At 41.8% G+C, this 24,441-nt stretch overlaps 1 protein-coding gene across 2 annotated transcripts in view; it reads right to left on the bottom strand.

Moving 5' to 3' along the window:
* Nucleotides 1–2,185: 2,185 nt before the first annotated feature.
* The window catches only part of LOC133559270 (adhesion G protein-coupled receptor A1), a 557,171-nt gene continuing 534,915 nt past the window's right edge, over nucleotides 2,186–24,441 (bottom strand). For both annotated transcript variants that reach the window (XM_061910875.1, XM_061910876.1), the window contains 3 exons: nucleotides 24,021–24,166; nucleotides 5,442–5,537; nucleotides 2,186–3,849 (listed from right to left, as the gene is read on the bottom strand). In XM_061910875.1, the coding sequence (XP_061766859.1) occupies nucleotides 2,439–3,849; nucleotides 5,442–5,537; nucleotides 24,021–24,166 (1,653 nt within the window). In that variant the 3' untranslated portion in view covers nucleotides 2,186–2,438. The remainder of the gene's footprint in view (nucleotides 3,850–5,441; nucleotides 5,538–24,020; nucleotides 24,167–24,441) is intronic.

The following is a 24,441-nucleotide window of genomic DNA, read 5'->3' on the forward strand; positions in this document are numbered from 1 at the left end:
TACAACATGAATGCAGGGTTCGCGTTATGTGAAAATCAATCAAAGTCATGGCCCTGTGAATTTCATACTGTAAAGACTTTTGGTCAAAATTTCTTCTTTTTACAGAACAAACATTACAGAAGGTAGGTAGAAAAAATACTATTTATGTAAATTAAATGTTTAAACCCCTTCAAAAAAGCTCAGAACCCTGGTCTGAGAGATTATATGATGGCCTGCAGCAGTCTAATGAGTGAAAGGCAAATCAAACAGGTAAGCATGGATATTCCTTTATAGAGTTGGAGTTGCTACTTATGGTTGGGTTGAACAAAGCATGCAATCTTTGGGATTTTTTTTTTTAAAGGAGATGAATGACAAACGTATCGTAGATCACCTCTCTAAGGAAGAAAACAAACAGCATCATGTTTGATTTCTTGTACATACAATGGTACTTCAACCTGCGAGCGCATTACGTTCTGCAACCAAGCTCCTAGCTCAGAATACTTGGAACTGAAATCAATTTATTCTGTGCCAAAACAGCACAATTTCAAAATGTAACACAACTTTTGAAAAGAACAACAAACTTATAGCTAAGAAATATCGTTTGAAAAACAATACAATAGTAGTACAAACAGCTACAATACAGCAGTTTTATGAAGTTATGCAATACAGTAATAATGTACAGCATTTACTTTTTCCAGCAGACTAAAAAGGATTTTTCTCATTTGATCCAACATGTATACAACGAGCCAAGTTACCGAAAATAGAAGGCTGGTCAATAAGGCTAGAATAGCAGCGTGTGTTGGCATTGGAAAAGGGAATATTACTAGTTATGCTATCTCCCACAATCAGAAGAGTGGATGCTTTTCAGGCGATGTGCTGTGAAGCAGAAGCTGAGAGGACTTTGTCGGTGTTCGTAGCCCAGTCGAGCAACAAACCCCCCCTGACACTGGGAGCAGCTCCAGGAGTGTGCATTAAACCGGGTTCTGGGTGGAAGAGCAAGCCGAAGCAGGAATAAGATGCTGGACAGAAAGCTTTGGAAGCTGGACCACTGCTAAAGGTTTGTTTTGCAATGGTTGAAAAACAAAGTTATTTTTTGATCTCTAGCTATAAGCTACACCATTTAGCTGCTCGGAGGCTCGCAATTTAAAGCATGACAAAAGCAGAGCGACATCTTTTACTGAATCTCATATTACTCGTAAGCTAAGGTACCACTCTTTTTACAACGGGTTGACGAATGGCAAGGAAACCCATGTGGTCTATAATTGCTGGTTTATTTTTCTAAAACATGGAAGCCATGAGTTCTTAAAACATTTGGTTTTTGGTTAGTTTGATCATAAACTATTGGATGGAGTGTAAAAAAAAAACAAAAAGTTGTGTTACCATGAACCACTAACACACATATTCATACACACACCTTTCAATTTCGTTTATACATAAATAGATCTGTAGTGACTAGAAAGAGTGGACATCTCTTGTACAGTGGGGCAAAAAAGTATTTAGTCAGCCACCGATTGTGCAAGTTCTCCCATTTTTAATGATGACAGAGGTCTGTAATTTTCATCATAGGTACACTTCAACTGAGAGAGACAGAATGTGAAAAAAAATCCAGGAATTCACATTGTAAGAATTTTAAATAATTTATTTGTAAATTATGGTGGAAAATAGGTATTTGGTCAACCCTTCAAAGCTGTCACTGATGGAAGGAGGTTTTGGCTCACAATCTCACAATACATAGCCCCATTCATTCTTTCCTTAATACAGATCAATCGTCCTGTCCCCTTAGCAGAAAAACCGCCCCAAAGCATGATGTTTCCACCCCCATGCTTCACAGTAGATATGGTGTTATTGGGATGCAACTCAGTATTCTTCTTCCTCCAAACACGACGAGTTGGGTTTATACCAAAAAGTTGTATTTTGGTTTCATCTGACCACATGACATTCTCCCAATCCTCTGCTGTATCATCCATATATCCATTTTGATGATTGATCCGTGTTAAGGAAAGAATGATTGGGGCCATGTATCGTGAGATTTTGAGCCAAAACCTCCTTCCATCAGTGAGAGCTTTGAATGGTTGACCAAATACCTTTTTTCCACCATAATTTACAAATAAATTCTTTAAAATTCCTACAATGTGAATTCCTGGATTTTTTTTCACATTCTGACTCTCACAGTTGAAGTGTACCTATGATGAAAATTACAGACCTCTGTCATCATTTTAAATCGGAGAACTTGCACAATCGGTGGTTGACTAAATTCTTTTTTGCCCCACTGTATCTTTTCAAATATTTATGTGAGTGGAAATGGTTGTTTTGTGTATGGATGTTTTATATGATGTGAAATTTGTGTCCAGTAAAACAGCACTAACAAATATCACGTTGATTGAGATGTTTGTATTAGTCTTTAGTTCTTAAAAGGGAGGCGAATCAAATGAAGTGAAGCGCCCCAATACCACCCCGCACTACACAGTAGTTTCATTCTTCCAGGGTCCAGTGCGTATATTTCCTGTGCTGTCTGAGGCGTAAAGTAGTCCCTCGTTCACGCCGCCCTTTAGAATTCCATTCTGATTGGGTGGGTTCTGGGCGTAGGATTGTCTGCGTGGGCCGTGCATTTCCATATGGTGATGGGGGATCGGCTCCTCCTCTGCCGCTTTGCTGCAACCGCACAGGAACACGCCTGCGTCGGCTGCCTCTGCTGGGCACAGGGAAGGGAAAAGGTCCGCCTTGGCGCAGCACACGTGCCGGTGGCAGGGATTATGACACGCAAGGGCCTCGTGGGCAGTTGCTGCCGCCGCGTGGCATGTGTGATGTCCTTCGTGGAGGCCCTCGTGGACAAGATGTGGACATGTGCGGGTGTGACGCTCGTGGCTGCTGTGAGGACTGTCAGTGTGTGAGCTGTGCACGCTGCCTCCATCCACATTGGAAGGGATATGATAGGCGTATTCCCGCTCACTCGCCGCGCCACAAACGCTAGTGGCAGACCGGCGGCTGAATTGGCGGCCTTTAGTCCTGGTGCTGGTCTTCAAGCAAGGCTGCAACTGTATGCCTGGTCGGTAACCCTCAGGATCGGCATGCAGCAGCACATGCGTAGCTGTAGGTTCCTCCTCCATCAGCTGCTGGCTGTGCAGGGCAGCGCAACACGGCGTCACGGGGGCCAGGCATGTTACGTGATTTTGTGAGGATCCAAGGGCAGCGTGTTTGCAGTGACTTACACTGCAGCTCATCACGGCTTCACAAGGAGAGTCATGGTGGCAGTGGCTGTGACCGTAGCCATGCGCGGGTGTATCTCCATTCACGTTGACTTTGGGCGGAAGCTTGCCCTGTCCGTGGCCACCGGGGCAGGCGTTGGCCCGCCGTCCCGGACAACAAGAACACCAGCAGTGCCAGACGTCGTCCCGCTTGGCACAGTGATGGATGAGGATGAAGAGGCCAAGGGTGACGGAAAAGGCACCATAAAGGCAACTGAAGATCATGTCCAGGAAGTGACCCTGGGAAACAGCCAGCGCCCCAAAAGTCCAGGTGGCCAAGAACAAGAAAAGAGTGAAGGCTGCCGTGCGTAATTGGGCCTTGAAGGAGTGCTCATTGGCCAACAGTGCGGGATTAATGGGTACACCCGGGCAGCCGGCGGGGCAGTGGCTCCCAGCAGGTTGAGCTGTCAAGGTGCCAGGCTCGGCGGCTTGCTGGCAGTGAGTTGGCACGTCGATGGAGGCCAACCTCTGCTGCTCTTCTGTCAGCTGTTTGAGCTCATACTTCTTTTCAGGGTGGCGCCGCAGCTGTATAAAGGTACAGAGGAAGTAAATGCATGTCACCAGGACGATGAGCGCCACCGGACCGAAGAAAGCTCCCAGGCTGGGCTCCCATGCCATCCAACAGCTGCATCGAACATAAACATAATCAGATATTAATGTTCACTGCAAAATGCCAGCAAGAAGGTCTACAGCAACAGTGTCCAACATGTGGTGTCAAAAATTAAGGACAGAGGCTACTTAATATATGCTAAACTATCTGGAAAAAAACACACCCCCATCTTTGCTTTGTTATATCTAACACAGCAAATTATTGTTATTAATATCTAATAACCATGAGATAGTTAATTTCTTATTCTCTATATTCTTTATCAAAATTATTATTCCGACAACTTTTTGAGGGCTATCGCACACTCAAAGTTGGATACATGTTCATCATGACAGGACACACGAAAATCCTCAAAGAGTCAAAGACCATATAGAGCAGGGGTTCTTAACCTTTTTGACTTCAGGGCCCTACTTTTCCACTATAGAGGAGCCCAGGGCCCCCTCAAATATTAACAATTAAATACTGATCTTACTCTTGATTTTAATCATATTCAATAATTATATCTTACTTCTTTAAAGTTTAACAGGATAAACCTTGTCAAATTATGTGAAATCATGTGTTAATCACAAAGATTATCATCAAGTCGTAGGTCAAGCTAATTACAAAAATGAATACTAATCAAATAAACTGCAAAAGAAGGTACTCATAAAAACTGATGAAAAATAAATGTGCATACAAATTAAGCGGTGCTTAGATAAATCAATGTGAACTAAATATATAAAAGTAATATATCAGTTTCTTAAATAAACTATAAAAAAGTTAAGTGAAAATGAAAATACAAGATTACCACTTTAGTCATCATTTTTGCGCTTAAAAATGATGTGACTTGAGTTCCAGCCTACTTCTGTTTGTTTGATGTAGTCATTTTTGCCACAAGTGGTGGAAAAATGTATTACAAATGACTACCACTGTGCCCATAAGGACCACAGCTGAGGAACAGATATTTTTTGGCAGCACTGTAGGGGGCGCTTGTGGTCCAACAATGGGTCTCTTATGGTTAACAAATACTGATATAGAGTAAGATGCACATGTTGTCTACCATTTTGGTTTTGAAGTCCTATTTTAGGGATGATTTGTGGCTAGTTTCCTTTTTTTTGTTTTATTAAATGTTTAAAAAAAAAAAGTGTTTATTTTCTCTGAGAATGTGTCGAAGGCCAAACAAAACAAATAATAATAAGCTGCAGGCCATAAATGGCCCCTGGGCCGCAATTTTGGACACAGTATTTGTATTCAGAAAACTTTTTAGATGAAGACCACAGTTTATAAATATATCATTCACTGCATAACATTGACATTCATAACTAACACATTTTGCCAAAAACGTTACAGCATCACCTAACAATTTTTAACCCAAAATAAACTAACCCATTTGAGAACATGACACGAAATCTGTCAAAGGCTGATCCATGCAAACAATATTCTCCTGAGAACCAGCGTCCTCTGCAGTAGGCTTTTGTTTCTATTTTCGCAGAGTTACACATTTAAGAAAAAAAAAGTGTTGTTACATAGGACAAAATAGTAGAAGAGAAAACCATTTTATGTACAGTATGTTCACACTTGCATCTGGTTCACCTTGTTTAAATGGAGTTGTTGTGTGTGCAAGTACTTACTATAGCGCTTGCTCCCCGCTGCCATAGTTGTCTATATTGACGGCTGCTGTGACCCCACAGATGATGAGGGGAACTCCACCACTAACTAAATAAAATCTGGAAGAGAGGATGAAAAAAAGTATTTGGTTGGTTAAAAAAATTAAAATCCCTGTTTGAAACTAAAGCAATAGCCAAAGGCCTTTTTGATAAAGAGAGACTTACAAGCATTAATCCAAACAAATTCTGAGCCAATATACAAACCCCGTTTCCATATGAGTTGGGAAATTGTGTTTGATGTAAATATAAACGGAATACAATGATTTGCAAAATCATTTTCAACCCATATTCAATTGAATGCACTACGAAGACAAGATATTTCATGTTCAAAATCATAAACTTTAAGTTTTTTTTTTTGCAAATAATAATTAACTTAGAATTTCATGGCTGCAACACGTGCCAAAGTAGTTGGGAAAGGACGTGTTCACCACTGTGTTACATCACCTTTTCTTTTAACAACACTCAATTAACATTTGGGAACTGAGGAAACTGATTATTGAAGCTTTGAAAGTGGAATTCTTTGCCATTCTTGTTTTATGTAGAGCTTCAGTCGTTCAACAGTCCGGGGTCTCCGCTGTCGTATTTTACACTTTATAATGCACCACACATTTTCGATGGGAGACAGGTCTGGACTGCAGGCGGGCCAGGAAAGTACCCGCACTCTTTTCTTACGAAGCCACGCTGTTGTAACACTTGTCTTGCTGACATAAGCAGGGGCGTCCATGATAACGTTGCTTGGATGACAACATAAGTTGATCCAAAACCTGTATGGACCTTTTCAGCAATAATGGTTCCTTCACAGATGTGTAAGTTAACCATGCCTTGGGCACTAATACACCCCCATACCATTACAGATGCAAGCATTTTTTTTTGTGGGTTCTTCCGAGGATGTCGTAGTCGTAATGGTTTGTACAGTCCTTTGAGACATTTGTGATTTAGGGCTATATAAATAAACATTGATTGATTGATTTTAACTTTGCGCCTATAACAATCTGAATGGTTATGTTCCTCTTTGTTCTGGAGGACACCACGTCTTCTGTTTCCAAATATAATTTGAAATGTGGACTCATCAGACCACAGAAGACCTTTCCACTTTGCATCAGTCCATCTTAGGTGAGCTTGGGCCCAGCCAAGCCGGCGGCGTTTCAGAATATTGTTGATAAATGGGTTTGGCTTTGCATAGTAGAGTTTTAACTTGCACTTAGAGATGTAGCGACCAACTGTAGTAACTGATAGTGGTTTTAGGAAGTGTTCCAATCCTGAGCCCATGTGGTGATATCCTTTACACACTGATGTCGGTTTTTGATACAATACCGCCTGAGGGATCAAAAGTCCGTAATATAATCGCTTACGTGCAGTGATTTCTCCAGATTCTCTGAAGTTTTTGATGATTTACGGGCCGTAGATGGTAAAATCCCTAAATTCCTTCCAATAGCTCGTTGAGAAATGCTGTTCTAAAACTGTTTGACAATTTGCTTACAAAGTGGTGACCCTCACCTAATCCTTGTTTGTGAATTACTTATCATTTCATGGAAGCTGTTTTTATACCCAATCATGGCACCCAACTGTTCCCAATTAGCCCACACGCCTGTAGGATGTTCCATATAAGTGTTTGATGAGCATTCCTCAACTTTATCAGTGTTTATTGCCACTTTTCCCAAGTTCTTTATCACGTGTTGCTGGCATCAAATTCTAAAGTTAATGATTATTTGCAAAAAAAAAAATGTTTATCAGTTTGAACAACAAACATGTTGTCTTTGTAGCATATTCAACTGAATATGGGTTGAAAATGATTTGCAAATCATTGTATTCTGTTTATATTTACATCTAACACAATTTCCCAACTCATATGAAAACGGGGTTTGTAGAATGATTATCTATTAGGACAGAAAGGTAGCCCTTGGCTTATAGCAAACTCATCATTTACAGTATTTAGTGATCGGTATTAAAGAATAAATCAAAGCTCGTGGAAACAAGGCTGTAATCAAAGATAAAGGCGATCAAAAGAACTACAGTGTGTGACACGTAAACTTTAGTTTAAAAAAAAGGATCTACAAACCCCAAAACCAGTGAAGTTGGCATGATGTGTAAAAAACAAAATACAATGATTTGCAAATCCTTTTCAACCTATATTCAATTGAAAAGACTGCAAAGACAAGATACTTAACATTCGAACTGTAAAACCTTGTTATTTGTTACATTTTTTTAAAAAGCTGGAACAAGTGGCAAAAAGACTGAGAAAGTTGAGGAATGCACATTAACCACTTATTTGGAACATCCCACAGGTGAAAAGGCTAATTGGGAACAAGTGGGTGCCATGATTGGGTATAAAATCAGCTTCCATGAAATGCTCAGTCATTCACAAACAAGGATGGGGCGAGGGTCACCACTTTGAGAACATATTTGTGACCAAATTGTGGAACAGTTTGAGAACAACATTTCTCAACGGGCTATTGCAAGGAATTTAGAGATTTCACCATCTACGGTCCGTAATATCATCAAAAGGTTCAGGGAATCTGGAGAAATCACTGCATGTAAGCGATGATATTACGGACTTTCGATCCCTCAGGCGGTACTGCATCAAAAACCGACATCAGTGTATAAAAGATATCACAGGAACACTTCAGAAAACTGCTGTCAGTAACTACAGTTTGTCGCTACATCTGTAAGTGCAAGTTAATACTCTATGCAAAGCCAAAGCCATTTATCAACAACACCTAGAAACGCCACCGGCTTTTCTTAGTCCGGGCTCATCTACGACATTTCAAAGTTTTTTGGAAAATGTGGACGTTTTGTCCTTCGGAAATAACCATCCGGATTGTTATATGAGCAAAGTTCAAAAGGCAGCATCTGTGATGGTATGGGGGTGTATTAGTGTCCAGGGCATGGGTAACTTACACAGCTGTGAAGGCACCATTAATGCTGAAAGGTCCATACAGGTTTTGGAGCAACATATGTTGTCATCCAAGCAACGTTATCATGGACACCCCTGCTTATTTCAGCAAAACAATGCCAAGCCAAGTGTTACAACAGCGTGGCTTCATAGTAAAAGAGTGCAGGTACTTTACTGGCCCGCCTGCAGTCCAGACATGTCACCCATCGAAAATGTGTGGCGCATTATGAAGCGTAAAATACGACAACTAGACCCCGGACTGTTGAACACCTTAAGCTGTACATCAAGCAAGAATGGTAAATAATTCCACTTTCAAAGCTTCAACAATTAGTTTTCTCAGTTCCCAAATGTCTATTGAGTGTTTTTAAAAGAAAAGGTGATGTAACACAGTGGTGAACATGCCCTTTTCCAACTACTTTGGCACGTGTTGCAACCATGAAGTTTCTAAGTTAATTATTATTTGCAAAAAAAAAAAAAAGTTTGAGTTTGAACATCAAATATTTTGTCTTTGTAGTGCATTCAATTGAATATGGGTTGAAAAGTATTTGCAAATCATTGTATTCCGTTTATATTTACATCTAACACAATTTCCAAACTCATATGGAAACAAGGTTTGAATATAACACTATTGATCATGACTAATAGACATCATTACCTCTATTATCAACATTACAATCGCTTTAAATGCAACAATACATACATGTAATGAATACTTAAATTATAATAGAAAGCAGATAAAGAGGGAAGAGAGAAAGAGGAGCGGACTATATTTAACCTTATCAATTGATATGGTAAAAGCTTTAGCAGCGTCCCTTGTTTGCACCCAGTTTCCCCCAGGGTTGAACACGGTTATTATATGTTTGATGAAACGTAATTAAATGCGCGAGTGGCATGTATGTACAGTATGTATGTATGTTTACACAGTGAATGTGCATGTGGATGTATGTACCCCGTGTGTGTATGTTTGTATGTTTGTGTGTGCGAATGTACCAATGTATGCGTGAATGTTCCTATGTATGTGCGTATGCATGTATCAAAGTATATATGTATGTATGAATATACGCGTGTATGTGCGTATGTATGTACAATATATTTGTCTACTAGTATGTGCGGGAGCCAAGGTAGCCACCCAGAAAGCCCAACCCCCTACATTATGTGCAGTATACAGGAAACGGGGGACAACCGGTCCTACACAGACAGGCTGGCCAGCAACAGGACCCCCAGACCCAAGCAGGCCATAGGCCGACACACCCAGCCAAGGAAAAGGCACGGGAAAAGCAGGAGACAACCAGGCTCCAAGCCAGTAAAAGACCACACTCTACGTGGGCAGAAGTATAGAAGAGGGGCCCAGAGACTCTCTACAGCCGGGCGCGAAGACTGCCCCACCCCACAAGCAACCTGGCCACCATGAGCCAGGCGCCAGGACAGACCGCGGTCGGGGATTAGACCCAGCAGGCCCCCATCGGGCTGGACAATCGGAAGGGGTGGGCGCCTAAACCCAGAGGCCGTAAACATGCAGCCCGGCCGCAGCAGCCCGGGACGCTGACCCGGCAAAGCTAAACGTTCTAAAAATATATTAGTATGGGTTCAATAATCCGTCATCTGCTGCCTGATAAAACACATTATAAAGTAACCAGAAAGTTTGAGGGCAAGTCAGAGTTGACGACTGCGTCACAGAAAAATGGTGCGCAGAAACAAAGCTAATCCCCCAGCAGGTCCCTCCCTACCTGCTGTGTCCTTGTGCTCTCACTTTGCCCTGTCATCCAGTTTCCCTACATAACAATATGCTATTTCCTCTTCCATCCTGTTCAATCTCTACCTCTGTCACTGAGCTAACCTTCACATCTCTCCATCTTGCTCCCTCCTTCTCGTGCCGTTTCTCCCTTATCCCTCGTCAGACAGCACCAGTCCCAAAAATTCAATTGTAATCAAGTTGTTGGTCTGGGCCGATGGTATTGAGGGGTTTGTGAGGAGGGAAAGAGGGAGCGTAGTTGGAGGTGGTGTTGGTTGGTTGAATTACCCGCCTGTCACTGCCTCTGAGTGAAATAGCTCCCCAAGGGGCTTGGCCTGCCCCCTCCAACAGAAAGTCATTCACGGTCCCGTCAGCAAGATACGTATGAAATTAGTGGAACGTAAGACATCTGACCTACAACCTTTGTGCCTTTCATCCCATAACTGCAAGCTTGACTGTAAACTCAATACAACTCATTGCTTACATATACAAAGAGTTCACACACGCTTTTTATTGACAAACTCACAAAAACGGGCTGTGGTATTTAAATGAGGTTAGAGACAACAATAATCAGAATTAAGTAGTGTAAAGTGTATCCAGTGTCTGATTCCTTACAATACTCCTACTTTTTTGTCTCAGCCGCAGTAGGACCCCCAGGCAAAGCAAAAAAATAAGTCAAAGTAGAGGAGATGAGCACAACTGGAAGGATAACCATTAGTACTCTGATGGCACCAAATGAATGGACTGGAGAGCTTAAGTGGTCAAGAGGAAATGAATGTCAGGTGTGCGCGCAGGTGGCTCATCCCCGTGACACAGAAACAAGGCACAGCAACAAAAACAAGACAGGCGGCAGTTGAGTTGCCAGATCATGACAGTTGTTGCACTGCTGATGCATGTCATCTCCTACTGCCCCCTCGTTGGACCTTGTCTAGGACACATGTTGCTCTACATGAGGACAACTGATGCTCAGTGAACTTCAGCAAAGGCCGAAGGCTAAAGTCTAAAGCGGTACCAAGTTAGACTAAAATATGAACCCACCTTGAACCATCTATACAACCGACTGATATCTTCCCACAAAATATGACTTACTCTCTACCAGTCAAGTTATGGTGACAGTAACATACAAATCTATTTAATCATGCAAATTTAATTAAATTAATTGAAAGTAAGGACAGCTTACAGCTAGGTGGTTCTGGGTTTGAATCTAGCTTAGAACTGTGGAAGTGGATTTGGCGTGTATGCATTGGTTTATTCTGAGTGCACTCTAACATCCATCCATCCATTTTTTTACCGCTTATTCCCTTTGGGGTTGCGGGAGTCGCTGGTGCCTATCTCAGCTACAATCGGGCAGAAGGCTGCGTACACCCTGGACAAGTCGCCGCCTCATCGCAGGGCCAACACAGATAGACAGACAACATTCACACTCACATTCACATATTAGGGCCAATTTAGTGTTGCCAATCAACCTATCCCCAGGTGCATGTCTTTGGAAGTGGGAGGAAACCGGAGTACCCGGAGGGAACCCACGCAGTCACGGGGAGAACATGCAAACTCCACACAGAAAGATCCCGAGCCCGGGATTGAACCCAGGACTACTCAGGACCTTCGTATTGTGAGGCAGACGCACTAACCCATCTCCCACGGTGCTGCCCGCATTCTAACATTATGATGGGACGATGTACTGTACATTCACCGTTAATTTTTTGAGTTACTGTGTGTTCAGGGTTGTATCTATATTTAAAGAGATAAATGGTTCTAACAAGGTGATGCTGATTCCTGACAACACTGACCGTGATGGTCCGTTTGATATGCCATAGGTTCTGTCGAGATTGAAGGGACAGAAAGGTAGATGAGCAGAAATAGGTTTGATGGCAGGCGATTGGTAATGATTGGAGAAAAGGGGGAATTGATTCGTCTCCAGCTCCTAAGTCGAATTGCATGAGTTTGTCTGACAGGAGCCATTACGGTCAATCACTGTGGATCAACATGGATGCTGTGCTGCACAATCCCCCTTCTTGCCTCCAGACAAATGATCTCATTCACAAGCAGTGCATGATGTCAGCGACTCCAGAACATTTCGTATTAACCGCCCCAATTATGAAGGTATCAGAGGATTTGCTTTGCACAGAAAATAGAGAGGCCCCATCTGTATTCCTGTGGCCCTTCAGAAACACTTGAATATGGAGAATCACTAATAATGTCAGATGTTATGCATTATAATTATTGATAGATATTAGATCAATGTTTGGTGTTGGATTCATCACACCTTCCAACAAAATACAGAGTGAGGTAAGTATCTGCTAGTTTAATAATACATATGTTGAATGGTGTAGCACCAGCTAAACCTGTTATCACACTGTGAGCTGTTGTTGTAATTTTGGATCAGTCGAATTTGGCGCATAGAAACATGGTGACTGAGTGTAATTGTTTCCTCTGTTAAAGAACACAGTCTCTGGATCATCGAAATGTTCAAACCAAAAGTTATCTTGATGTATTTTTTGCTACTTCTAACTTTACCGCTCTTCCATCTCCTCTTTAGACACCAAAGCCTGTGTTTTCTCATGCTCTTTCAGAATTTCCTTAAGCATCTAGAGGAAAACATCAGGAGAACAGGACGCAAAATAGAATACCAGCCGTTTCCCTTATTTTTCTCTCGTTTTTGAGTCAGCCAGTCAGTTGGGTCAGCTCACCGTTCTTTGTTTTTACGCAGGTTTTGACTCAGTCTTTTCTCCCCGTGAGAGTGCTTCTGTTTTTTTTCTAAAGCAGAATTACTGAAATGGTCACTACAAATTACACTCCTCCTCCAAGTCGCTTCATTTCACGTCTACCGCTAAACAAATGTCACCGAGCAGTGACTAAGTTTGTTGTCAAAAGTTTGCATTTTTGTTAGGTGAATGTTAATATACTAATATACAATGAAAACCTTAACCTTACCCCTAACCTAAGTAATAAATATGAATCATTTGATTTATATCACATTTGATTTAATTTATATTTTATATTATTTATATTACATTACTATGACGTCTGTCGCACCGCTGCCTCTCTACCTGGCTGTTATATACTGCTCTCCTGGGCCCTAGTCAGACCTTATCAGTGAATTCTCAGAGTTTGTCGCCGATCTAGTGACGCATGCCGACAAAATAACTATAATGGAAGACTTTAATATCTGTATGAATACCCTATCAGACCATCCGCGCTTGGCGCTCCAGACTATAATTGATAGCTGTGGTCTTACACAAGTAGTAAATGAATCCACGCATCGCAACAGTAATACGCTAGATCTAGTGCTTGTCAGGGGTGTCACCACCTCCAAAGTTGTGATACTCCTGTATACTAAAGTAATGTCCGATCATTACCTTATAAAATTCAAAGTTCTGATTCATCGTCAACAAGCTAATAATAATCACTGCTTTAGCAGCCACGACATTAATGCTATCACAACAATGACTCTTGCTTGCCTACTGACTTCGGTAATGGCACCATTCCCACATTATGTAGGCTCTATTGATAACCTCACTAACAAATAGCACCACTTAAGCTAAAAAAGGCCCCTAAAAGGCGTACCCCATGGTTTACAGAAGAAACTACAGCTCTTAAACTTTTACGTAGAAAGCTGGAACGCGCGAAATGGCGCGACTAAACTTGAGGTTTTCCACGAAGCATGGAATGATAGATAAATAACTTATAAATGCATGCTTACCTTAGCTAAAGCTAATTACTACTAGAATCTCATCCGCTACAACAAAAACAATCCTAAATATTTGTTTAGTACAGTAGCATTGCTAACACAACAAGAGACTCCTTCTAGTAGCTCCACCCACCCGGCATTTGACTTTATGAATTTCTTTAATAAGAAAATGTAACTCATTAGAAAGGAGATTGAAGACAATGCATGCCTGCTACAATGAGTTCTATTAACAGAGATACGAATGTACATACGATGGATATTGCCCTCCAACACAGTCTCTCTCTTTTTGATGAATTAACGTTAGAGGAACTCATGCGGCATATAAATGGGATAAAACAAACAACATGTTTACTTGACCCACTTTCTGGGAAACTTATCAAGGAACTGTTAGCAATATTTGGACCATCAGTGCTAAATATTATAAACTTATCTGGCACTGTTCCCCGAGCATTCAAAAAAGCGGTTATTCATCCTCGATCCTGACCTCATGGTAAACTACCAGCTGGTGTCCCACCTTCCGTTTATTTAGAAAATCCTCGAAAAAATTGTTGAACAGCAGCTACATGAACACTTAGCGTTTAACAATCTCTGTGAACCCTTTCAACCCGGTTCTAGGGCAAATCACTCTACGGAGACAGCCCTTGAAAAATAACAAATGATCTATTGCTAACGATGGATGCTAATGCGTCATCCATGTTGCTGCTTCTTGATCTTAGCGCTGCCTTAGATACTGTCGATCATTATATATCATTACAGCGTATCAAAACACGTATTGGTATGTCGGACTTAGCAGAGGTGGGACCAAGTCATTGTTTTGCAAGTCACAAGTTAGTCTCAAGTCTTTGCCCTCGAGTCAAGTCCCAAGTCAAGACGGGCAAGTCCCGAGTCAAGTCCAAAGTCAAGACTGGAAAGTCTCAAGTCAAGTCCTAAGTCCTGCATTTTGAGTTTCGAGTCACTTCAAGTCCTTTTAACCACAGACTAATACATTTACACAGATTGTGTATGCTTTTAAAACGCTGTACGTATTTACAGTATAATAAAAAAAATTGTGCTGACATTGCACTTCATAATAGCACTATTAACCAGTTATTTTAAACATTTAACACATTCCTTTACAGAATGAACACATTTGAAAAAACAAGTGCAACTGTACTTATTTGCACAAAGGTGTTAACATTGTATTTCCATGGCATATAGCATTGGAACTAGTTCCACAGCAGTTTCTATCCTGTTGTTACCTTATCTCATTGACCTCATCTCATACTGTATGTGTTGATGTGTGCGTACACATGAAAAACATAACTACATGAAAATAACAAGGAACAGAGTTGTACTTTTTAGAATTCACGGCCCTATGGAAAATTAACCAGCCGCCACTGATTATGATGCATTCTCATTTTAGGCAAAGTATAAGACAATACTTTCTTAACAGTATAACTGTAACCAGGAATAAGTCTTCAAGTAACAATATACAAATACTAACTTTGTTGGGTAAGACAGAATTTGCTTTTATTCGGAATCCAGTGAAACAGATTTGTGGTTTTAGCAGATATAAAGACTTTCAGGTGTTTATATACGTTTATGTTTAAGTTGGCAGAAACTTTTATCCAAAGCAACATACATGAAAAATACATATAAAACAATCACTGTAAACATGATCATTTAAGGGAAGAATGTAATACAAAATATTAATACAAAGTGTCAAGACAGAATAAACTCTCTGCTGTTATAGCAACAGAAATACAGTCTATAAGATATGTAGATATCTAATGTATTCATACATTGTTTATGTAGGATATATGCATGTATATATAACCTAATCATATTGTTTTTTTCAACTTAGAAATACCTGACCGTTTTTTTCCCCCTTTTTGGGATTATTATTCCCAGTTTTGATCTTGGACGTCTGGTCACTTATAGCATATAAGAATATTCTATTATTGTTAAGCAAACGATGAACACGCCAAAAAATGTTTCCTTTATCATAGTTACACGTATGACAAAAAAGCGCGTGAATATCAGTGGTATTCAGTGAGGTAAAATGAATTAAATGCGCCGAAAGTTCATTGCTCCTTCCAAATGAATTGCACTGAGTGGAGGGGATCACCACTCCAAGATGGCGGCCGCGCGTCTCGTCTCGTCTTGTCTCGTCTGCGCCAGTAGGCAGGAGTGATCGATGCTGCGTCTACTTATAAGATGTCTATGGTTACAACGTTAGCAGTGAGTTAACAGCCTCACTGATTTAACTACACAGCAAATAAAAGTTACGTTACTTGGCCAATAAACGTTAGCTTACATTCAAAACGTACCCTTCTTTGTGCAACTTCAAATGTCGAACGACGTTGGAAGTTGTTGCGTCTCCGTCTGTAATCTTCAAACGAACCGCATGCTTTGCATACTGGAATTCCTTTTTTGTTGACCAAGTCATAGTTTTTATACCCGAACAAAACAATTTTTGGCATAACTTTTCCTCACTGGCGTGTTGGTTGAGAGCTCTTTTTCGTTGCTTTTCTTGCAATTTGATTGGCTGAATGCTGTGTGACGAAAATAACGTGGATGTAATTTGATTGGCTGTTGTCCTGACAGGTAGCGCACACGCTGTCATCGCACACACGCTGACAGACACGGACAGATACGGACAGATACGGAGCGCTCCTGAATAACTTTTTAATTGTTGGGTTTTGGGGAAAGTAGCAAGTCATGTCAAGTCAAAAGGCTCAAGTCCAAGTCAAGTCACAAGTCATGGATGTTAAAGTCTAAGTCGGGTTGCAAGTCTTTTTACATTTTGTCAAGTCGAGTCTAAAGTCATCAAATTTATGACTCGAGTCTGACTCGAGTCCAAGTCATGTGACTCGAGTCCACACCTCAGAGACTTAGCCTTGTCTTGCTTTAACTCCTATCTCACTGACAGGATGCAGTGCGTCTCCCAAAACAATGTGACCTCAGACTATGTAAAGGTAATGTGCGGATTTCCACAGGGTTCGGTTCTTGGACCTGCACGCTTTAGCATCTATGCTTCCGCTAGGTGAAATCATACCCAAATACGGTGTTAGCTTTCACTGTTAAACTGATGACACCCAACTCTACATGCCCCTAAAGCTGACCAACAATTGTAGCCAGCTGGAGGCGTGTCTTAATGAAATTAAACAATGGATGTCCAGCAACTTTTTGCATCTTAACAATAAGAAAATGGAAATGCTGCTCATCGGTCCTGCTAAACATCGACACCTATATAATAATACCACCTTAACATTTGACAACCAAACAATTACACAAAGCGACTCAGTTAAAAATCTGGGTATTATCTTCAACCCAACTTTCTCGTTTGAGTCACAGATTAAGAGTGTTACTAAAACGGCCTTCTTTCATCTCTGTAATATGGCTAAAATGTGTTCCATTTTGTCTACTAGTGACGCTTAGATCATTATTCATGCGTTCGTTATATCTCATCTCGATTACTGTAACGTATTATTTTCGAGTCTCCCTATGTATAGCATTAAAAGATTACAGTTGGTACAAATTGCGACTGCTAGACTTTTGACATGAACAAGAAAGTTTGATCATATTACGCCTATACTGGCTCACCTGTAGTGGCTTCCTGTGCACTTAAGATGGGACTTTAAGGTTGTACTACTTATAAAATACTACAAGGTCTGGCTCCATCCTATCTTGCTGATTGTATTGTACCATATGTTCTGGCAAGAAATCTGCGTTCAAAGAACTCCAGGTTATTAGTGATTTCCAGAGCCCCAAAAAAGTCTGCTGGTTATAGACCGTTTTCTATTCATTCTAGTACTATGGAATGCCCTCTCAGTAACAGTTAGAGATGCTACCTCAGTAGAAGCATTTAAGTCCCATCTTAAAACTAATTTGTATACTCTAGCCTTTAAATAAACCCCCCTTTTAGACCAGTTGATCTGCCGTTTCTTTTCTTTTCTGCTCTTCCCCCCTCTCCTTTAAGGAGAGGGGAACACAGATTCGGTGACCACAAATGATTCGCTAGCTGTCCAAAGTCGGGACACAGGGTGGGTGGACCACTCATCTGTGCATCAGTTGGGGACGTGTCTGCACTGCTAACCTGTCTCCACTCAAGATGATTTCCTGCTGGCCCCACTATGAACTGGACTCTCACACTAATTTGTAAGATCCATTATGGACTGGACTCCCACACTATTAAGCCAGATCCACTCGACATCCATTGCACCGGTCGCCCTGTGAGGGTTGAGTTTTTTCTTGCTCTGATGTGGGATTTGAGCCGAATATGTCGTTGTGGCTTGTGCAGTCCTTTGAGACACTGTGATTTAGGGCTATATAAGTAAACTTTGATTGATTGATGACTCAGCTAATGGCAGTGACAGATGTAGATGACTTTGGGACTACTAACCTTACCATTCAGTCTACACATTTAATTGTTTATTTCTGCAGTGTGCTTCCCTGTGTTTTCGTTTGCTGTAGTGTGTTTTCCGCAATTAAGTGTGGGCCGACGGTCACACATGACACTCGCGCCTTAATCGCGTTTCAAAAAAATAGCGCAGACGAGTTAACTTGTTATCCTATTAACCTTGACAGGCCTAATTGTTCATCATGATATCAACTTATTGGTACATTAGCCATATTCATCTTTGTCGCGACACCACTGCTACATGTCAGTACATTTGGTCTATGTCAGACTTTCAGTCTTTGGTAAGTGAGCAACAGGGATGTGAATTGAACTTAATGAAAAAGACTGAAAATAAGCCGGAGGTCTTGGGGCCACAGGTCCAGGGGGGTGCCCTGGCGGGGGAAAGACGCAATTGAACATGCTAAAATTAGCAAAAAAAAAGGACCATCTAAAGATGTCCATCCTTCTTCTTCCGCTTATCCGAGGTCGGGTCGCGGGGGCAGCAGCCTAAGCAGGGAAGCCCAGACTTCCCTCTCCCCAGCCACTTAGTCCAGCTCCTCCCTGGGGATCCCGAGGCGTTCCCAGGCCAGCCGGGAGACATAGTCTTCCCAACGTGTCCTGGGTCTTCCCCGTGGCCTCCTACCAGTCTGACGTGCCCGAAACACCTCCCTAGGGAGGGTCTTGGGTGGCATCCTGACCAGATGCCCAAACCACCTCATCTGTCTCCTCTCGATGTGGAGGAGCAGCGGCTTTAATTTGAGCTCCTCCCGAATAACAGAGCTTCTCACCCTATCTCTAAGGGAGAGCTCCACCACCCGGCGGAGGAAACTCATTTTGGCCGCTTGTACCCGTGATATCGTCCTTGCAGTCATAACTCAAAGCTCATGACCATAGGTGAGGATGGGAACGAAGATCCACCGGTAAATTGAGAGCTTTGCCTTCCGGCTCAGCTCCTTCTTCACCACAACGGATCGGTACAGCATCCGCATTACTGAAGACGCCGCACCGATCCGCCTGTCGATCTCACGATACACTTTTCCCTCACTCGTGAACAAGACTCTGAGGTACTTGAACTCCTCCACTTGAGGCAAGATCTCCTCCCCAACCTGGAGATGGCACTCCACCCTTTTTCGGGCGAAAACCAAGGACTCGGACTTGGAGGTGCTGATTCTCATCCCAGTCGCTTCACACTCGGCTGCAAACCGATCCAGTGAGAGCTGAAGATCTTGGCCAGATGAAGCCATCAGGACCGCATCATCTGCAAGAAGCAGAGACCTAATCTTGCAGTCACCAAACCAGATACTCACAACGCCCTGACTGCGCCTACAAATTCTGTCCATAGAAGTTATGAACAGAATTGGTGACAAAGGGCAGCCTTGGCGGCGTCCAACCCTCACTGGAAACGGGTCCGACTTACTGCCGGCAATGCGGACCAAGCTCCGACACTGATCATTCAGGGAGCGGCCCGCCATACTCTCTGAGCACTCCCCACAGGACTTCCCGGGGTACACGGTCGAATGCCTTCTCCAAGTCCACAAAGCACATGTAGACTGGTTGGGCAAACTCCCATGCACCCCCAAGGACCACGCCGAGAGTACAGAGCTGGTCAACAGCTCCACGACCAGGACAAAAACCACACTGTTCCTCCTGGATCCGAGGCCCGACCATCCGGTGTAGCCTCCTCTCAAGTACACTTGAATAGAACTTACCGGGAAGATGTTTTAGTGTTTAAAGAATTGAAAAATTATCAACAGAGTTTACACAAATACATATCCCAATCATACAAATGAATCACTATGTCTGTTTCAGTCACTATGTAATTTAGTCTCGCCAGTAATTACAACTTGCGTTCACATCCACAGGAACCAATTCGCACATTACTTTGGCATTTTGCTTTGATGGCTCTAACGTGAGCCTTCCTGGCAAATTTCTGAGCAGCTTGCATTTTCCTTTTTGTTTCTGCTTCAGTGGATTTTGGCTTTGATTCTATAGCCAATTTCTGTCCGTTCGACGCCCTCTCCACTTCTTACTGCTCCAAATACAAAAATCATAGAGTACAAACAGTGTTAACTCTATTAACTCTATTAGCTAACTTCCTTTATCTGAATAGCCATTTGGGATTTATAGCATGAAGTCAAAACATCTTGCAGTTATGTTGTTTATTTTCTAAATGATTCAACTATCTAATGTCAACATATAAACAGTAAAAATAATGAAGAAAATGTCAGCTACTGCATTGTTCTAAAACACCAATTAAAATGAGACATTTAGACAGACTATACTGTAGCAAAAGTCATCACGTGTATTCCACATCTTCCATGGCTTACATGGTAAACAACTCATATGTGGGCATTGTGTCATCATTCATCACCCGGGTCATGGCACTATTTGGGTTTGGTAGTTTTTCTGTTTTAGTCTGTTTCCTGGGTGCACCCTCTTTCCCTGTTTTCTGTTGATTTCCATGGTCACTGATTCTCCTCATCTGTCTTAGTTTTGCAATTTGTTTTCCCACCAGGTGTTTTTGGTTAATCACTCCCCTTTATAGTTTTCTGTCACCCAGCATAAATTGCTGGGTCAATGTTTGCTATCGGCAACATTTATGTTCTCCTGGTTTTTGTCCTAGCTCCAGTGATTTTTGTACACACTAGCATTCCTCGTTTTTCACCCTTGGTGACATTTTTTTTTTTTTAGCTCCACGATTGCTAGCATCCTTAGTAGAGATGCGCGGTTTGCGGTCTCATCCGCGGAGTCCGCGGGTAAACCGCGGGTCGGGCGGTTGACATGACGAAAAAATAGATTTTAATTAGATTCGGGCGGGTGACAGTTATCCAGATATTAAATATTAGAGCGTGCTATGACGCCTTTGGCTTTGTCGCCTTTTACATCATACACGATCTGCTTTTCAGTCCTGCATCATGTTGTGTGTGGCTTCCGCAGCAACACGCACACGACTGCAAGGCATACTGGTTGACACAGAGTACACTAATGGTTGTGATATAAACAATTTTAACACTCTTAGTAATATGCGCCACGCTTTGAAGCCACACCAATTAAGAACGACCAACACATTTCGGGAGAACATCCTCACAGTAACACAACATAAACGCAACACAACAAATACCCACAATCCTTTGTAATCATGAAAATTCCTGACTATTTTATACACCCCAACCCCCCCTCCCCCCTCCCCCCCTCCTCTCGTGCGTAGGTAAGGTGGGCGGGGTTGGGGGCGCGGGGGTGTAAAATATATTCAGGAAGTGTAATGAATACAAAGGATTATGGGTATTAGTTTTGTTGCGTTTATGTTGTGTTACTGTGAGGATGTTCTCCCGAAATGTGTTTGTCAATCTTGTATTGTGTGGCTTCATAGCGTGGCGCATATTAGTAAGTGTTAAAGTTGTTTATATCACAACCATCAGTGTACTCTGTATCACCCAGTATGCCTTTCAAGCTCATATGTGTCCCCCAAAGATCTATGTTAGGCCCCATCCTGTTCGCTCTTTATCTCCTCCCTCTTGGAGATATTTTTAAGAAACATGGAGTGTTTTATCACTTTTATGCAGATGACTGCCAAATGTATATGCCGATTTCAAAACGCCATGGCCCCCTGACACCCCTTCTTAACTGTCTATGCGACGTCAAGGCTTGGTTAGCCCAGAATTTTTTAATAATGAATGAGGGAAAAACGGAAATTTTAGTTTTTGGTCCGGCCCTCACTGACTTGGGACCATTGCAAAATTATGTGCGTCCCAAAGTCACCAGCCTTGGCGTCACTATAGACAGCAATTTTAAACTACACCAACAAGTCAATGGTGTTTTAAAATCGTGTTTTAATCACCTTCGTCTTTTAGTAAAGGTTAAACCGTTTTTATCTTTTAACCTTTTTGAACAAGTCGTGCATGCTTTTATTTCAAGTCGCCTGGACTACTGCAATGCACTTTATGCTGGCATTAGCCAAAAAGCTCTCTCCCGGTTGCAGTTAGTCCAGAACGCGGCAGCACGACTTTTAACAGGGGCCAGGAAACGCTAGCATATAACCCCAATTCTTCAGAGTTTGCACTGGCTCCCTGTTCATTTTACAATTGATTTTAAAACATTGCTGTTTGTTTTTAAATCTTTACATGGACTGGCACCTCAATATATCTCGGACCTCATCCAAATTTACATTCCTGCGCGTGCTCTTAGGTCCGAGAGCCAGCTCCAGCTCGTGGTGCCCAAGACCAGACTTAATACCAGGGGAGACAGGGCCTTCTCTGTGGTCGGCCCTAAGCTCTGGAACACTCTGCCGCTCCATGTTCAAACTGTTTCCACAGTGGAGTGTTTTAAGTCTCGTCTTAAGACCCACTTTTATTCTTTGGCTTTTAACACTACGTGAGTTGTGTGGTCCTCTGTCCTCTGTTGTCCTCTGTGTTTTTTATACACTTTGATTTTTATTTTACTGTTTTAATTGATTTTACCCTTTAAAATAGGTTTTAATCATATTTGTTTTTATATTGTTTTTATTGGTTTTATTTTTATTTATTTTTTGTTTTATTGTTTTTTTTTTAAATATTGTTTTTAACATGGCTGTGCAGCACTTTGGAAACGTTAGTGTTGTTTAAATGTGCTATATAAATAAAGTGGATTGGATTGGATGTGTGATTGCGGAAGCTACACACGACATATTGCTGGACCAACAATCGGTTCGTACATGTTGAAGGTGTCAAAGGCGATGGCTTCACAACACGCCCATATTATTGTCATTAGGATGAACGCTATTGAATAGTCGCGAGAACGTTAGTGGCTCCAATTGTCATCATTACTATGTGAAACAGGTTTAAATAGCTCTGTGAGTGGTAAAGGTGGCCAACCTCTGATGTACTTCAGCGGGCGGTTGGCGGGCGGGTACGGTCCTGATAAAATGTTGGTTCGGGTGGACGGCGGGTGGATGACGATTTTGGTTACGCGGATGCAGATGATATAATTGCCTATCCGCGCATCTCTAATCCTTAGGTTTGTATTTTTGTCCTGCGTTTAGTTTATTAAAAAGCTTGTCTTCTTGTCTTCTGCCTAGGAAGGAACGCGGCAATCACAGCTATGTGTCAAATACATAACATATTGTTTTATCCAGACACATACATTTGTTCAAATGTGGCCAAGTAGACACATTGTGGGTTTCCTAGACATCCTCTACATCGCAAAAAGAAAAATCTTAGGAAGAGAATCCCTGTGCCAACTTCCACTAGTTTTTAAAAAAATATAAATCGCCCGCTTGAATATTCCCTCTTCTCTTCTCCGACTCTCTCATCGACATTTGGGATGTGCGTGTCTGTTGTGATTTTTCTTCTTGGTTCGATGACACGCCCTAGCTTGCCTCAGATTGGCCTGTCCGTAATGTTTTGCCCTAATCTTAACCAATCATGGCTCCTCATTGTACACCAACCAACCAATCATGGATTTTCTCATACGTAAACCAACCACTCATCATTGATGGTTCTCGTATATTTTGTTCCCTGCCTGCGGAGTTGCTTCGCTACATAGCTTCACCTTTTAAGTTGAAGCTATGTAGTATGGAAAACCATACTTTTTACCACTGGCTTATCAAAAAACATAGTTATTAAGGGAAAACCTTAGTTGGTATGGTAAAGAAACGGCTCAAGATTTGAACACACATTGTAGGTCGGAAAAAATCGAAGAAAAACGGAAAATAGTTTTTTATATTTTTACAGAGATAAAAAGGACGGACATCCGACTATAGATGGAAAACTCACATTCTTGTGCGCTTTACAAGCTTCAAGGTACTCAAAGTAGTGTGGTGCAATGCAGGTAACACAATGTATGCAGTAGATAAAAAAGTCAGTGTTTACCTTAACAATGGCTGTTTAGGGGGCCGAGGTGGGTCACCATCTTGGCTCTGTGGTGGCTTCTTAACCACCTGCTTATAAATGTTCCTTGCTGTCACCCCCAGCCACAGCATGGTCGCCAGAGACGAGTAGTGCAGCACAACCCCGACCTGAAATGGGTAAAATATGGCAAATATAATCACGACAATTACTCACTTGGTCTGTGCCACTTGTATAGTGTCCCCAAAGAGTGGCAGTGCATTCATACATGAACATATAGAGGGGGCGTGGCTCAGATCGTAGAGGGGCTATGCAGAAAGTTGAGGAATTATGGTACGAATCCAGCTTTCGCAATACATGGCCCTGTCCTATGCATATGTTTAATGACAACTATTGAGCACAAAACATTATGGTAATTAGTAAAAAAAAGATCCATAAAGTACCT

This window comes from Nerophis ophidion, linkage group LG09 (assembly GCF_033978795.1).
Source record: "Nerophis ophidion isolate RoL-2023_Sa linkage group LG09, RoL_Noph_v1.0, whole genome shotgun sequence".
In the NCBI taxonomy this organism is placed as follows: domain Eukaryota; kingdom Metazoa; phylum Chordata; class Actinopteri; order Syngnathiformes; family Syngnathidae; genus Nerophis; species Nerophis ophidion.